Raw genomic sequence first — 16411 nt, 5'->3', positions numbered from 1 at the left:
TTAAATAAAAAGCATACAATAAGTTTTACTTATGACTTCGGCATGGCTGGACGAACCAAGTCTCAGGTCCAGGGAAGGAACATTTTAAAAGCCAGCCTCTTGGCATCGGAGAGAAAAATTTGCTGTTTTCAAGCGAATATCCTGCAATTCTACAAATTTTGTCATTGGGCAGAGGGATTTTTTTGTTGTTGTTGCAGCTGTAGAGCTAATATCATGCAATTATACACATTTTGCCATGAGGCAGAGAAACTTTGCCGTTTTAAAACTAAACCTCTAATATTAGTGAAAAAATACCATGCTATTGTTTGAGGAGAGTGCACAACAATAAAACGTTTTATCACGGCAACTGGTTTGATACATTCACCTCTGAAGGTAAATAATGTACTTACATTCAGTAATCTTGCTCTGATTTGTCATCCTGAGGATCCCAGAGATATAAGGTAGCATAGTTTTGTTTGATAAAATCCATTTTTATTTTCAAATGCCGGAACTGCGTTCTACAGTTTGAACCCCTGCTGTCTCTGGCCCCACATCCACCCCACCATCTAAATGTGTGAAGGTTAGTGTCTTTTCTGCAGGGAAGCTAATTATCCACCATGTATGTATGTATGTATGTATGTATGTGGGCTTGTACTGGACCGCAGAGTGCTGAAGCGTGTAAAAATCGTCTGTCCTTGGTTGCAACACTCACTACCAAATTCCAAACTGAATCTGGACGCAAACGTCAGCACAATAACTGTTCATCGGGAGCTTCATGAAATCCACACATGCCAAGCGTCGGCTGGAGTGGTGTAAAGCTCGCCGCCATTGGACTCTGGAGCAGTGGAAATGTGTTCTCTGGCGTAGTGAATCACGCTTCACCATCTGGCAGTCCGACGGACAAATCTGGGTTTGGCGGATGCCAGGAGAACGCTACCTGCCCCAATGCATAGTGCCAACTGTAAAGTTTGATGGAGGAGGAATAATGGTATGCACTGTTTTTCAAGGTTTGGGCTTGGCCCCTTAGTTCCAGTAAAGGGAAATCTTAACGCTATAGCATACAATGACATTCTAGACGATTCTGTGCTTCCAACTTTGTGGCAAAAGTGCACAAAGCAAGGTCCATGAAATGGTTTGTCGAGATCAGTGTGGATAAACTTGACTGGGCTGCAAAGAGCCCTGAGAACAACCTCACTGAACACCTTTGGGATGAATTGGAACGCAAACTGCGAGCCAGTCCTAATCGCCCAACATCAGTGCCCGACTTCACTAATGCTCGTGGCTGAATGGAAGCAAGTCCCCGCATCAATGTTCCAACATCTAGTGGAAAGCTTTCCCAGAAGAGTGGAGGCTGTTATAGCAGCAAAGGGAGGGACCAACTCCATATTAATGCCCATGATTTTGGAATGAGATGTTTGACGAGCATACTTTTGGTCATGCAGTGTATTTATCTGGATGTGGACCCCCTGCAGTACCTCCACAGCACCCACTTTGAGAACCCAGCAGACCCCACTCTGAGAAACCCTGATGTAGGGAATAGGTATTATGGTGCCATGTGGGACATAACCAATGTTTTCAAACCAGACCTGTTGATGTGTGAGGAGAATTTCCTGAGCTCTCTTGACAATGGACCTCAGCTCTTCCACAAATGTATCTTTCTCTGACTCAAGGACAAAATCCTCCTCCACCTACACAAGACATTACAGATACACAAAATATATATTTTTAAAGCCAAACTCAATGGACCAAACACAGGCTGCATGGCGAACTGGGTGTTAGTCCAAATGAGAATGCTTGCCGCAAAAACCATCATCCTATCCAATATAGAATAATCATATATTCATATCTAATATATCAAAACAGGTAGAAGTTTGAGGTGCAATAATCCCATGCAATGTCCATGTAGAACTGCCTGTTGATCTAGTCACCATATAATCTGCGATGTCTTCAGGTGCGTCTCCCTCTGTGTCGAACTTAAAGGTGACCATCTTGTTGCTGTGGGTTTCCAGCTGACACTCCACCATGTTGTCACCAGAGCCGGACACCTACAGAGCACAGGAAGAGAAACCATGTGGTTCTGTTCAATGTCTTGGACATGACAACTTCTTGGACTTGACAATTTATTGCAAACCTTTCACATCCTGATAGGGATTCATATTATTCGGGATACTATACCTGGATCATACTCAGTTGAAATGCATGGGATCCCTTTTCTGCCCCCCGATAGGACAATCTCCTCTGAGACTTCACCCTCTCTAGTTTTCCATTGGCTAACAACATCTTTAGATCCCCATCCCCATTGGCTGGAACAGCACTGTGAGAGAGGTGTCAGACAAGCAAGAGTCATGCACAACATGTGAACATTGATGGTCAAATAAATAGTACTCCATGTACAGTAGTGGGCATAGTCTTTTCTAACATGGAGGGCTTGACATTCAAAACAAAAAATAAGCGAACATTGACAACCGGTCCCTAGCCCTTCCCCTTGGTCCTAACCTTTGGATGTTTGCAGATCGGAAGGTTCTGGAAAGGTTTAAGTAGTGTAGTGGTGTAGCTTCCACCATATCACTTCAAACTTATTGATCTGCAAACATTGACCTGATAGGGCCGGGGGCAAGAGCAAGGAAGTAAATTGGGGCCGACGTTGAGAGTAGTGATGTGACACATACCCTGAAGAGGAGTGCCTCTCTGTGCCAGACTGGTTTGGACTCTCCTGTAGAGCCACATAAATAGACAGACCAACACACATACAGAAAACAGCAAAAACCAACAAAGAAAAAATAGATACCAAACCATTAGTTGACTGATACAAATCAAATTGAACAACTGAAATAGGAAATTGAACAAAAATGAACCTATTTTAATGTAATTTAAAGGAAAAAAACTGGATCTGGTTGTTGTAGTACTGGTTAGTTTAAATCAGAACAAATACCATACAAACGTACTTAGCGTAACTGAGTAAAAGGACATTTTCTTCAAAACGAAACAAAAATAATGTGTTTTATTGTGATTCAAAAAGGGTATGGCCCTCGGAATACTCTCTACTGTATACACCCTTCTAGAACCGGCTTGATATTGGATGAAGATAGTGGTAGTAGTGGAACAGTATACAGTAGTGGTAGAGTGGCGTGCACTTCTGTACCTGAGCAATGCCCAGCAGAGCAGGGTCACAGTCTTGGAGTGAGGTTGAGGTGGGGTGCAGCAGCGAGGGGGTGTTAGAGTCAAGGGGCTGGGCAGTGGCGGCAACAGCCGGGGGAGAGGTCAGGCCCGAGGGGACATCAGCCAGACCAGACAGGGTTAGTTGGCTCTCTGGTGGGGTGGGCTGGGTCTCTGGGCCAGGGGTAGCAGGATGGAGGGGTGGCAGGGAGGCAGGGTGGGGGTGAGACGATGTATGAGAAGGACTGGGGGCATCTGTGGAAGGGGGAAGGAAGTAGCCTGGGAAGGATTCAGAGGGGGCTGTTGCTCGGTGGTGGAGTCCGCCAATGCAGCCTCAGCGAGCTGGATCTGGGTGTGGGCATGGGCCTGCGCTTGGGCCAGTGTCTGGGTGTGTGCCTGAGCTTGCATGGCCATCTGGGTGTGTGTGTGCGTGGGTAGCGGCTGTGTCAGCTGAGCTTGGTGCTGGGGGGATGGTGGCAGACCTCCTGCTCCTGCTACTACCTGACTGTACAAGGGTAGGGCTCTAGTCTGAGACCCGAGCTGGGGCACGTTTCTGGGGGATGCTGTCTGTGCTGGGTTAACAGTAGGCTGCTGGGGCAACAGATGTGGGGGGATCTGAGGAAGCTGATAACCCAGTTGACATGGGTCGGGATTTGAGACCTGCTGATGCTGAGACTGCAGAGCCTGTTGAATTGGGGCTGGGGTTGTCTGAGACTGAAGCTGCTGTGGGAGTGTCTGTTGTATGACTTGTGGAACCTGTTGCACCAGCTGTTGCTGTTGGTATTGCTCCATGGGAATGGGTTGGGGCAGCATAGATTTAGACTGAGCCTGAGGTATGGGTTGGTTTAACGGCTGCACCACAGCTGGGCTTCCTGTTACTTGCAGCTGCTGCTGTTGTGGCTGTGGGACAGGCTGTAGCTGTACCTGTGGTTGTAGCTGTACCTGCTGGCCTTGGTTATACACTTGCCCAGTCTGTTGTTGTATGTGTTGAGGCGAAGCAGAGACCAAGGTGGTAGGGTCTATGACTGTGGAGGCAGGGGCCGCCATGACAGTTCCAACACCAACAGATCCAGGAGACAGCATCATCTGCTGGTACTGCACCATGGACTGCTGTTGCTCCAACAGTACCTGCTGGTGTTGCTGGGTAACTTGTTGTGTGATGTCCTGTTGTTGTTGTTGCAGGACTGGCTGTATGGCTTGCTGTTGGATGGACTGAGGTGCAGTGACATACTGGGGTGCCAGTAGTACAGCTGGAGCATGGGGGCGGTGTTGAGGCTGCGCTAGACCTGGGAGCTGAACACTGGGCTGCACTGGAGACTCGTGCTGGGGTTGGGCTTGGATCTGGCTGTGCATGGCGGTTATTGAGACTGGAGGTTGGGGTTGGACCAGAGCTGAACTCTGCCTCATAGGAGGCATCATCTGAGTCTCAACAACTGCTGGAATCGGATTCAAAGCTTGGGTTGGATGCAGAGGCTGGGGAGTCTGCTGGATGAGTGACTGCACTGGAGCCTGGGCCTGTATTTGAGCTGGGATCTGATGGATAGCCTGTACTATAGGAGCCTGGGACTGGATAGGGATCGGAGGACTTGGTGCCTGGATCGGGGCCACCACGTGAGGTGGAATCTGGACCTCGATCATCTGGGGCTGGGCTTTGAGTGGAGGCTGGGGCTGGGCCTGGAGTACTGGGACTGGGAAATGGCCCAGGCTCTGAGGGTGAGCTTCATTCTGAGCTTGAATCTGGGCCAGGACTTGGGCATGCACTATAGCCAGTGGAGCCTGGCTGGGAATCTGTGGCTGAATGGCTACAGGTTTGGCTCCCTGACCCTGGGCTTGGGCAGCCATCTGAGCTTGGACCTGCATGGCCTGTATAACCTCTGCTGCTGGTAGGGTTGGGGCAACAAGAGGGATCTGAGAAGGAGGTTCAACGACAGAGCTCTGATGGCCCTGCTGTTGTTGCTGGACAACATACGCTTGTTGTTGTTGCTCCAGTAATACAGCTTGTTGTTGCTGCTGCTGCTGTTGTATCAGCGCTACTTGTTGTTGTTCTGTCACTTGCTGCTGCGTTAGGCTAGTGTGACTAGGTGGAAACATAGCAGTGTTTTGCTGTTGTTGTTGTTGCTGCAACAAACACACATCAATTTGTTGCTGTTGAATCAAAGCTTGCAACTGCTCACATTGTTGCTGAATCAAAGTGGTCTCTTGTTTCTCGCTTTGTTGAAATTGAATATTGGCGGTTTGCTGCTGCGATTGCCCAGTCTCTTGCTGTTGTTGAATCTGTTGCTGCTGCTGTTGTAGCAAAGCCTGTTGGTGCAGTCTCTCTGCTTGTTGTTGTTGTAGCAACGCCTGCTGTTGCTGTTGTTGCTCGATCTGTTGTTGTAACAAAGCTTGCTGCTGTTGTAGCTCCAGCTGCTGTTGCAGTTGTGCCTGTTGTTGCTGTTGCTCCAATTGCTGCTGCTGTAAAACTGCTCGTTGCTGCTGAAGCTGTTGCTGTTGTAGCAGGGCTTGCTGTTGTTCCAACTGTTGCTGTAGCACAGCTTGCTGTGAGTCGATTGGATGACTGACGACCGCCTGTTGTTGTAGTTGGGTCGGTTGTTGCAGCACAGCTTGCTGTTGTTGATGCAGTGGTTGCTGCTGTTGTAGATCCATTTCCGGTTGTTGTTGGATCTGGCTCGCTTGGTGAGCCTCCAGTTGTTGTTGCTGCTGTAGGAGTGCTTGCTGCTGCTGTTGCTCAAACTGCTGCTGTTGTAACAGCGCTTGCTGTTGCTCTAGCTGTTGTTGCTGTAGTTGCGCCTGTTGTTGCTGTTGCTTTAAGGCTTGCTTTTGCTGCTGCTCTTGTTGCTGCTGCTGTAACATCGCTTGCTGCTGCTGTTGCTCAAATATTTGCTGTTGTAACAGCGCTTGCTGTTGCTCCAGTTGGTGCTGTTGTAGCTGTGCCTGTTGTTGCTTTTGTAGCAACACCTGTTGCTGCTGTTGCTCAAGCTGCTGTTGTATGTACACTTGCTGTTGTTGTTCTAGTAACATCGCTTGTTGTTGTTGCTGATGTTCAATCTGGTGCTGTTGGTGTAGCAACAATGTTTGCTGCTGTTGCAGTTGTTGCTGCTGTTGTAGGTCGTTTAGCGGTGGTTGCACATAGGCTAGGGTTTGATCCACTTGCTGTAATGACAATGCCTGTTGTTGTTGCTGCTGTTGGTCCATTGATTGCTGTTGTGGTGGTAAGGCCTGATGTTGCATTTGCTGCTGCTGCTGAACCAAAGCTTGCTGCACATACACTTGCTGCTGAAGCTCAGTAGTTTGCTGCTGTTGGATTGCTATAGTCTGTTGCTGTTGTTCTATATGTTGCTGTATCAGTACCGCCTTCTGGGGAATTACATTGGCCTGTTGGAGTGGTTGTTGCTGCTGAAGCAGGGTGGTTTGTTGAGCCTCCATTTGCTGCTGCTGTGGCTCCATCAGTATCTGCTGTTGTTGAACAATGGTTTGCTGTTGGGTAATCATGAAAGGCTGCGCTTGCTGGGTTAAAGGCTGGGGTGTCATCTGGATGTCAGAGGCCTGCATGATGTTAGGAGTGACATTGGCCTGGGTCTGTTGTGGGAGAGGGACCATGGCCTCCATGTCACCAACTCCCACTAGTCCTGTTGGGTCTCCCACTGATATGGGAGCTGGAAGAATGTTAAGCTGGGCTTGGGGTGAAACTGGGGGTGCGCAGGACTGGGAAGGGGCCATTGGTGCGATCTGTGATCCATCTGAATGGTATGACTGAGATGGTGTGAAGATAACCATCATGGGGTGACAGGGACATGGTCAGATGGAGTTATGGTGAGAGGGCAGGTAGGGGGAGATTGAGGTAAAGAGAGGAGGGAAGAGTAAGCATTGGATAAAGGGCAGGCATTAATTATCAAAGGACTGCACACATTCTTTAGAGGACATGAAAGCATTGTCATGATCAAGATTGTTATCGTTAAAGCACATCTGATAAAATAGTTACATGAATTGATTAAAAGCTATTCGGAATAAATCAAGGTTCAAACTTCTTTTGTCCAGTAGAAAAGAGATGTTAGAGAGATGTTAAGAGAGTTGAACGGGATCGAGAGCCACTCACCTGAGAATACTGCTGTGGTACACCTGGTGAGACTTGCGTTGCCATAGCAACAGGCTGAACGTAAGTCTGCTGACCAACAGGTGCCCCACCACTGCTTTGACCAATGCACATGGCGGAAATCCCACCACTCTGACCAGTAGGCACGTTCGGAACTCCTCCGCTCTGACCAATCGGGAGCATTTCGTGGTGGGCCAAAAATGCCTAAAAACAGATAACAGACAACACAATTGAGCATGATTGCAGGGTTAGAGATAAGATATCAATCTCTTTGTAAACTAGATTTTCCAAAACAGGAAGAACCATAATATGATCTATGTTCCAAATGGCACCCTATTCTCTACATAGTGCACTACTTTTGGCCCTGGTTAAAAGTAGTCCACTACATAGGGAATAGGGTGTCCTTTGGGATGCCATATACTCACCGAGGCAGCAGCAGGGAGGCTGGGTTGAGAGAGCATGTATGACTCCCCTTGCTGAGGGTATGCCTGGCTCTGGCCACTGGCATAGGATTCACAGCTGGCTGAGCCAATGCTCTCACCTCCTGGAGTAAATACAAAGGCAAGAGTAAATAATATCATTATCATTATATCCTATTCTAGGACTGTCCGCAACCAAATAATGTTTATCTTAATATTCCACTTCGTTGCTGATATCTACCACAGCACAGTCAGTACGTAGGGAAACACAGTATACAGTCTTACGCCGTAAACAAATCTCTACAAGCCTCTGATTGACGGAATATTGGTCTGCTGTTGTACCTGTGGGCAGGCTCAGAGCACTCCCACTGTGGATCTGCTGCTGTTGCCTCACATGCTGATCCACCTCTGGAAGCTCCTCAACCTCACCCTGCCCTCCTCCTCCCCCTGTCAGCACAGCCACCCCAGGCCCCAGGGAGGAGAGGTGAGAGCAGGTGGAGGAGGTGAGAGTGGAGTCCCGTCTCTCATCAAAGCCTTGCTGCTGTCGGAGCAGCTGCTGCTGGCGTCTCTCACGGGACTTCTTGATGAGCGTGACGCGGTCACGGATGGATTTACCCACCACCTTAGCGTCGCTCTCGTGGAAGAAGCCTGACTTCACCTGGATAGAGGAGGAGGGAGAGGGGGTGGTGGGTAGACAGAGAGAGGGTAGACAGAGAGAGGAGAAAGAGAAAGAGAGAGCGAGAGAGAGAGGGTAGGTGGAGAGAAAGATATAGGAGGCAGAGAGAAAAAGAGAGAAAAAGTTGAAAGCATGGCGAGGGAATGTAGGTTGGAGGCAACAACTAGCAAGGAAACCTTGATTAATGAGCGGTGGACTCTGTAATAGATCACCTTTCCTGTAGCCCTCCAACCTTCCCTGTAGTTCCTTCAACAGAGGTCCTAGTTATTCCTGCTCCGTCTAGCACTGTTCTCTCTTCTATCATTTTCACGCTAATGTGCTGAGCCGAGCCAACCTTTACTGTAATATTCTAGCCTGGGGCCATGCCAGAAAGGAATATCTAAAAAGAAAATATCAGAGCCTGCAGGATACAGTCTGGGTCTGCACCAAGGTATGAAAAAGGTATCAGTGTCTCACCATTTCTCTTTCTGCCTCCCTCTCCCTTCCTCCCTATCCATTTCTCCCCCTAATCTCACCATCTCCGAAGCCACCTCCTCTGCGCTGTCGTTCTCCAGGTCGTAGCTGAACTCGATGGCCTCATTGTCTTTGTGTTTTCCCTTCAGCTTCTTTGGCTCCTCCACCCAGATCCTGAGGGCCAGGCAGTCCTGACAGCCCGTGTCTTCCTCCGCCAGCTCCACACGCACCCCGGTGTCCTCCCCGAAGAACGCATGGGTCAACAGGTCCCGGATGGACAGCCTGCAGACAGAGACAACACATCAAGCTCGCAACAAATGCCCACTTCTTTCCCAAACAATGTGTGGCTTTTATTGGATAGGACAGTGGAAGAACAGATGACAGGAAAGGTAGGAGAATGGCGATTCAGAAGGGCAGCGGGCTGGAGTTGAACCCATGCCCACTCTGGTATATGTTCCCGGGGTCAGCGGCCCTAACCACTAGACTTTTTCTTTACAAGCGCTCTGCTGTTTAGCAAGGTTTGGAAATGGCATTGCAATTCCTCTCATTATTAGGAGAGAGAGAGCGGGAAGGGGGGGTCGAGAGAGGTCAAAACACTTGCCTCTGACTCTTGTCCTGGCGGATGCAGCACCCAATGATCTCTTTGATCTCTGGGTCATTGACTTTATCGAAGCTGGCTGGTTTTATACCCTGTAGACAGAGTGGGAGAGAGGGGGCAGGTGAGATGACCGAACGGACAATGATATAGATGATGTACTACTCCGTCCTACACAGACAGTAATATACTTTAGATGGGACTCCTGTAATACTTCAGAGAGTTAATCATGAAGCAGTAATGAAGAAACCCTGACTACAGCTAATGTACTGTCACATATACAGTATATTTAATCATTTACTGAATCTGAGGGAGGTTGGTGAGAAGATCAAGGGCAAGTCGGGAAACGACAGACTTGGCCAAAAGGCCAAAGTGGTTTTTGTGAAGAACGTTAGACGGAAAGATCTTGTAGAAGTAGGGGAAAGGGAACCTATGCCACAAAGGGACAAGCCCAAAGGGACAGCGGTCCCAGACTTACACTGGTGACTTTGCGGTAGATCTGTGCAGCATTCTGGCACTCTGAGTAGGGGTATTCTGAGGTGGCCATCTCCAACATGCACATCCCAAAGGCATAGACGTCAACAGACTCATCATAATGTTCCTCGTACATCTCTGGAGCCATGAACTCAGGGGTACCTGGAAGACAGGGCACATTAGTCAATTGAAAAGGTAAAGTCGCACACCTTAAATACCCAGATGAAGATATTTTGAGACCAAAATTACCCGAAATTGGTGAAATAAGCATCATCATGCTTGGAGAGTGATGCTCAAACGGTGCAACCTGTGTTTATTGAATATCATTTTGACATCTAACCTCCTCTGTCAGTAAAGGACCATCAGACGCCCAGGAGTATAAATGATTTTATGAAGGTTACTCAGGAATCTATAGGGTCCACACTTACTGTAAACACAGACCACAGATCAGCTCTTAACATACACTTCCAGTGGCATTTAGTGCATCAGAGCTTGACCTTTGAGCAAGAATAACCACCGCAGAGACTGTACTCAGCTGATGATGCCTGAAGAGTTGGGTCAGCTCATAAGATATTCACATTGTAGCAGAGTGACCACAGATTGTAAAAGTCATTCCCACAACACTGATGTCCATTATCTCAAGTCTTACTCACAAGAAATCTGACATACCTATATGACCCATTCAAATACCATTCCCACAACATGACATAAGAAAACAACTGATCGCTGGTTCCGGAAACTGACGGTCGCTAGTTACCTATGACACTTTTGGCGAAGGAGGTCCTCATGAGAGTGGCCAATCCCAGGTCTCCGATCTTGACGGAGCCGGTAGGGCCGGTGATGAAGATGTTGTCACACTTGAGGTCCCTGTGGATGATGGGCGGGGTCCTAGTGTGGAGGAACTGGAGGCCCTTCAGGATCTGACGACACCAGCTCCTCAGGACCTTGGGCTTCATCACCTTGAAGCGCTTCAGGTACCTGCAGACAGGACAGGGGAGCACGGTTATAACTATACAGCATTGTGGCATGGTTTCTATGGAACAACCCTCTTTGGTGTAACGCTATTTGCGAGCTGAGCAGGGGTCTGTGTGTCTTCTACCCACGTTTTGAGGGTTCCCGAGGTCATGAGTTCGGTGACCAGGACGATGCACTTCTTCCCTCGCAGCACTGACTCCCAGGAGTCATAGAAACGGACAATGTTAGGGTGCTGGAGGCCCTTCAGCATCTCTGCCTCCTCCTTAAAACGCTGCTGCTCCGCCTTGGTCAGCTTACGGTCCTGTAGACACAAAGAAATACACAGAAGGCAGGTTAGACATCAGAGAGCGTTCGGTTGTGAGAACAAGTTGCAAAGATCGAGCCAGAGCCAATACTGCACTGTTGAATCGTCAAGCAGTTCGTTTTATTGGGCAACCCAAAGGTCTTCATCAGTGAGAACATACCCACGGCCTAAACAGCGTTCAGTGCTATTCTCCTACTGTTGTAGAAGAACAACAAAAAACGAAGGATTTAGAGTGCTTAGGTCTGTATTCAAGAGGCATAGGTTCATACTTTCAGCATACGCTAAACTGGAAACCTATGACAAAAAACGTTCAGGAGACAATGCATATACTATACCTGAGACTTATTATGGGGAGCATGCTTTCAGGAAACAGCTCTTTGTCAACAGAGCCAATACTGGAACACTATACCAATCAGGAAACAGTGCTGTCAACAACAGAGCCAATACTGGAACACTATACCAATCAGGAAACAGTGCTGTCAACAACAGAGCCAATACTGGAACACTATACCAATCAGGAAACAGTGCTGTCAACAACAGAGCCAATACTGGAACACTATACCAATCAGGAAACAGTGCTGTCAACAACAGAGCCAATACTGGAACACTATACCAATCAGGAAACAGTGCTGTCAACAACAGAGCCAATACTGGAACACTATACCAATCAGGAAACAGTGCTGTCAACAACAGAGCCAATACTGGAACACTATACCAATCAGGAAACAGTGCTGTCAACAACAGAGCCAATACTGGAACACTATACCAATCAGGAAACAGTACTGTCAACAACAAAGCCAATACTGGAGCCTCACAGCACAGTTGAAATATATAAATCAAAACTGGACGGTCTTTGGAGATAGATGGGAGGGATTAAAGGGAGCTGAAGGATGGAACTAAAATGTAAAATATACCGTGTCCGTAAAATGTATAGTGTATATAGTATATTATTTAAAATAATATTGGAAATGATGCAGACAAGTACATTGATAGAAGCCACAATCTATTTGCAATATTAAAGCTGATCCACCACCTAAAAAAACAAAACAATAGTGGAGCAATACAACCGATCAGTCAGCCCTCCTTACTACCAAGCAACCATATTTCATGTAATTAAACACCTACCACCACTAGATGGCGCAAGCAGGATATAGTTTAATCTGCATGAGTGGAGACAACACCCACCTCAGCCTATAAGACACTTCTGCGGCATCTGCCACTGGGCCTAGTATGGCGGATGCTGCAGAAATCCCTGGCTCCGGCAGAGTATCCCACTGGGAATAACACTCACACATGCATGCACACGCACACACAGACGTATGCTGATGCACACGCACACACACACACACACACACGTGTGTATATATAGTGGGGAGAACAAGTATTTGATACACTCCCGATTTTGCAGGTTTTCCTAATTACAAAGCATGTAGAGGTCTATAATTTCTTATCATAGGTAGTACACTTCAACTGTGAGAGACGGAATCTAAAAAAAAATCTTGGCCCATTCCTCCATGCAGATCTCCTATAGAGCAGTGATGTTTTGGGGCTGTTGCTGGGCAACACAGACTTTCAACTCCCTCCCAAGATTTTCTATGGGGTTGAGATCTGGAGACTGGCTAGGCCACTCCAGGACCTTGAAATGCTTCTTACGAAGCCACTCCTTCGTTGTCCGGGCAGTGTGTTTGGGATCATTGTCATGCTGAAAGACCCAGCCACGTTTCATCTTCAATGCCCTTGATGATGGAAGGAGGTTTTCACTCAAAATCTCACAATACATGGCCCATTCATTCTTTCCTTCACACGGATCAGTCGTCCTGGTCCCTTTGCAGAAAAACAGCCCCAAAGCATGATGTTTCCACCCCCATGCTTCACAGTAGGTATGGTGTTCTTTGGATGCAACTCAGCATTCTTTGTCCTCCAAACACGACGAGTTGAGTTTTTACCAAAAAGTTATATTTTGGTTTCATCTGACATTCTCCCAATCTTCTTCTGGATCATCCAAATGCTCTCTAGCAAACTTCAGACGGGCCTGGACATGTACTGGCTTAAGCAGGGGGACACGTCTGGCACTGCAGGATTTGAGTCCCTGGCGGCGTAGTGTGTTACTGATGGTAGGCTTTGTTACTTTGGTCCCAGCTCTCTGCAGGTCATTCACTAGGTCCCCCCGTGTGGTTCTGGGATTTTTGCTCACCGTTCTTGTGATCATTTTGACCCCACGGGGCTGAATAATTTTGCACGCCCAATTTTTCAGTTTTTGATTTGTTAAAAAAGTTTGAAATATCCAATAAATGTCGTTCCACTTCATGATTGTGTCCCACTTGTTGTTGATTCTTCACAAAAAAAATACAGTTTTATATCTTTATGTTTGAAGCCTGAAATGTGGCAAAAGGTCGCAAAGTTCAAGGGGGCCGAATACTTTCGCAAGGCACTGTAAGTAACATAATAATAAAATCACCATCAAAATTCATCAGTTTAAGCTAGAGATACTTTTGTGTATGTATAGTATGTGGACACTCCTTCAAATTAGTGGATTTGGCTGATCCAAATCTGATCCACTCACTACCGAGTTCCAAACTGCCGCTGGAAGCAACGTTAGCACAAGAACTGTTCGTTTGGAGCTTCATGAAATGGATTTACATGGTCGAGCAGCCACACCACGCTTCACCATCTGGCACTCCAACGGTCTAATCAGGGTTTGCTAAATGCCAGGAGAACACTACCTACCCAAATGCATAGAGCGAACTGTAAGGTTTGGTGGAGGAGGAATAATGGTCTGGGGATGTCTTTCATGGTTCGGGCTAGGCCTCTTAGTTCCAGTGAAGGGAAATCTTAACACTACAGCATACAATGACATTCTAGATGATTCTGTGCTTCCAACTTTGTGGCAACAGTTTGGGGAAGGCCCTTTCCTGTTTCAGCATGACAATGCCTCCGTGCACAAAGCGAGGTCCGTACAGAAAAGGTTTGTCGAGATCGGTGTGGAAGAACTTGACTGGCCTGCACAGAGCCCTGACCTCAACCCCATCAGACACCTTTGGGATGAATTGGACCGCCGACTGCGAGCCAGGCCTTATCACCGAACATCAGTGCCCGACCTCACTAATGCTCTTGTGGCTGAATGGAAGCAAGTCTCCGCAGGAATGTTCCAACACCTAGTGGAAAGCCTTCCCAGAAGAGGCTGTTATAGCAGCATATTAATGCCCATGATTTTGGAATGAGATGTTCGACGAGCAGGTGTACTGTCACACTACATGACGAAATCTATGTGATCAGTTTTTTTTGCTTGGGCAATTCAGCACATCTGCCTATGTTGGCCATCCGCATCTGTGGTGGAAGGTGACCGAGCTACAGTGGTGTTTTTTAAAATAGTACCCGCAAAACACCAGTCTCAAAGTCAAGAGGCGACTCCGGGATGTTGGCCTTCTAGGCAGAGTTCCTCTGTCCAGTGTCTGTGTTCTTTTGCCCATCTTGATCTTTTCTTTTTATTGGCCAGTCTGAGAGATGGCTTTTTCTTTGCAACTCTGCCTAGAAGGCCAGCATCCCGGAGTCGACTCTTCACTGTTAACATTGAGACTGGTGTTTTGCGGTTACCATTTAATTAAGTTGCCATTTGAGGACTTGTGAGACCTTTGTTTCTCAAACTAGACACACTAATGTACTTGTCCTCTTGCTCAGTTGTGCACCAGGGCTTCCCACTCCTCTTTCTATTCTAGTTAGAGCCAGTTTGTACTGTTCTATGAAGGGAGTAGTACACAGCATTATCTTCAGTTTCTTGTCAATTGCTCGCATGGAATAGTCTTCATTTCTCAGAACAAGAATAGACTGACACGTTTCAGAAGAAAGTACTTTGTTTTTTGCCATTTTGAGCCTGTAATCGAACCCAGAAATGCTGATGCTCCAGATACTCAACTAGTCTAAAGAAGTCCAGTTTTATTGCTTTTTTAATCAATACAACAGTTTTTAGCTGTGCTAACATAATTGCAAAAGGGTTTTCTAATGATCAATTAGCCTTTTAAAATGATCAACTTGGATTAGCTAACACAACGTGCCATTGGAACACAGGAGTGATGGTTGCTGATAATGGGCCTCTGTGCGCCTATGTAGATTTTCCATTAAAAATCAGCCATTTCCAGCTTCAATAGTCATTTACAACATTAACAATGTTTACACTGTATTTCTGATCAATTTTATGTCATTTTAAAATAGACCAAAAAAATGTGTTTTTCTTTCAAAAACAAGGACATTTCTAAGTGACCCCAAACTTTTGAAAGGTAGTGTATGCATTCTCAGAACCCAGAATCACATTTCACAGTACGCGGGCCAGCTACTAAATACACATTAGACAATCGATACTATATGTGGTTTACAAAAACTACTAGGCTATGAAAATATTTACACACTTTCTTTCTCCAGCAAAGCAAACAAACTGAGAGTATACGATGTGATAACGTAGGTGAAGGACAAACACACGTTTGAGACATTGCTCAGTGTAGGGTTCCGTCTTTCGGATGGGACGTTAAAAGGGTGTCCTGACTCTCTGTGGTCACTAAGGATCCCATAGCACTTATCATAAGAGTAGTGGTTAGAGCGTTGGGCCAGTAAGGTAACAAGGTAAAAATCTGTCATTCTACCCCTGAACAAGGCAGTACACCCACTGTTCCTAGGCCGTCATTATATATAAGAATTTCTTCTTCTTAACTGACAGTTAGTTAGTTAAATAAAGGTAAAATAAAATATAAAAATTGTAAGAAGGGGAGGCACCATATGTGAATGTGGCCCCTCACTGGTAACATAGCCGATTTGTTTCCCCTTTACCGACTAGGCAATGCTGTATGTTAGCTAAATGTTTTGCTGTCTGTATATCATGTGGTTGATTTTTGTTTTACTGTCTGACTGCTGTGCTTGACTTTGGCAGGAGCTCACCGAAGCTGAGTACCTGCACATCAAATGTTCTACTGCTTGAGCTCCTGTTCCTCTTATAAAATAATAGCTCAAAAGCATTGTGGTGTTCCTGCACCTAAATATAAACCATACCGGCACACAAAATGAGTCAAGCACTGTTTGACTGACTGTGTGACTTCTAGCCTCGTTGGCTTACCTTCCGCTTAACAGGTGTCTGGGTAAAAACAGTCTCATGGTTTGGTTGAGGTCACGTCTTAATCTGTTTACAAGCCTTTGGCTTGTGACTGTGGCCTGTGAGTAAACGGGCCAGGAACTGGGACTGGAGAGGCAGTTCTACAGCACATTACCAAAACACATTATCAAACAGGCTGTCTTAATGTAA

General features: G+C 46.7%; 1 protein-coding gene across 1 annotated transcript in view; it reads right to left on the bottom strand.

Moving 5' to 3' along the window:
- si:dkey-151g10.3 (serine/threonine-protein kinase WNK2) overlaps positions 1–16411 on the bottom strand; it is a 75581-nt gene that overhangs the window by 17943 nt on the left and 41227 nt on the right. The window contains 14 exon segments of the mRNA XM_024383905.2: positions 1566–1667; positions 1908–2024; positions 2155–2293; positions 2649–2692; positions 3122–3266; positions 3269–6888; positions 7232–7432; positions 7654–7772; positions 7990–8305; positions 8839–9058; positions 9378–9466; positions 9850–10007; positions 10603–10823; positions 10949–11121. Coding sequence (XP_024239673.2) covers positions 1566–1667; positions 1908–2024; positions 2155–2293; positions 2649–2692; positions 3122–3266; positions 3269–6888; positions 7232–7432; positions 7654–7772; positions 7990–8305; positions 8839–9058; positions 9378–9466; positions 9850–10007; positions 10603–10823; positions 10949–11121 — 5664 coding nt within the window.

Source organism: Oncorhynchus tshawytscha, linkage group LG22 (genome assembly GCF_018296145.1).
Source record: "Oncorhynchus tshawytscha isolate Ot180627B linkage group LG22, Otsh_v2.0, whole genome shotgun sequence".
NCBI classification, from domain to species: Eukaryota; Metazoa; Chordata; class Actinopteri; order Salmoniformes; family Salmonidae; genus Oncorhynchus; species Oncorhynchus tshawytscha.
This window is presented reverse-complemented; position numbering and strand designations above follow the sequence as displayed.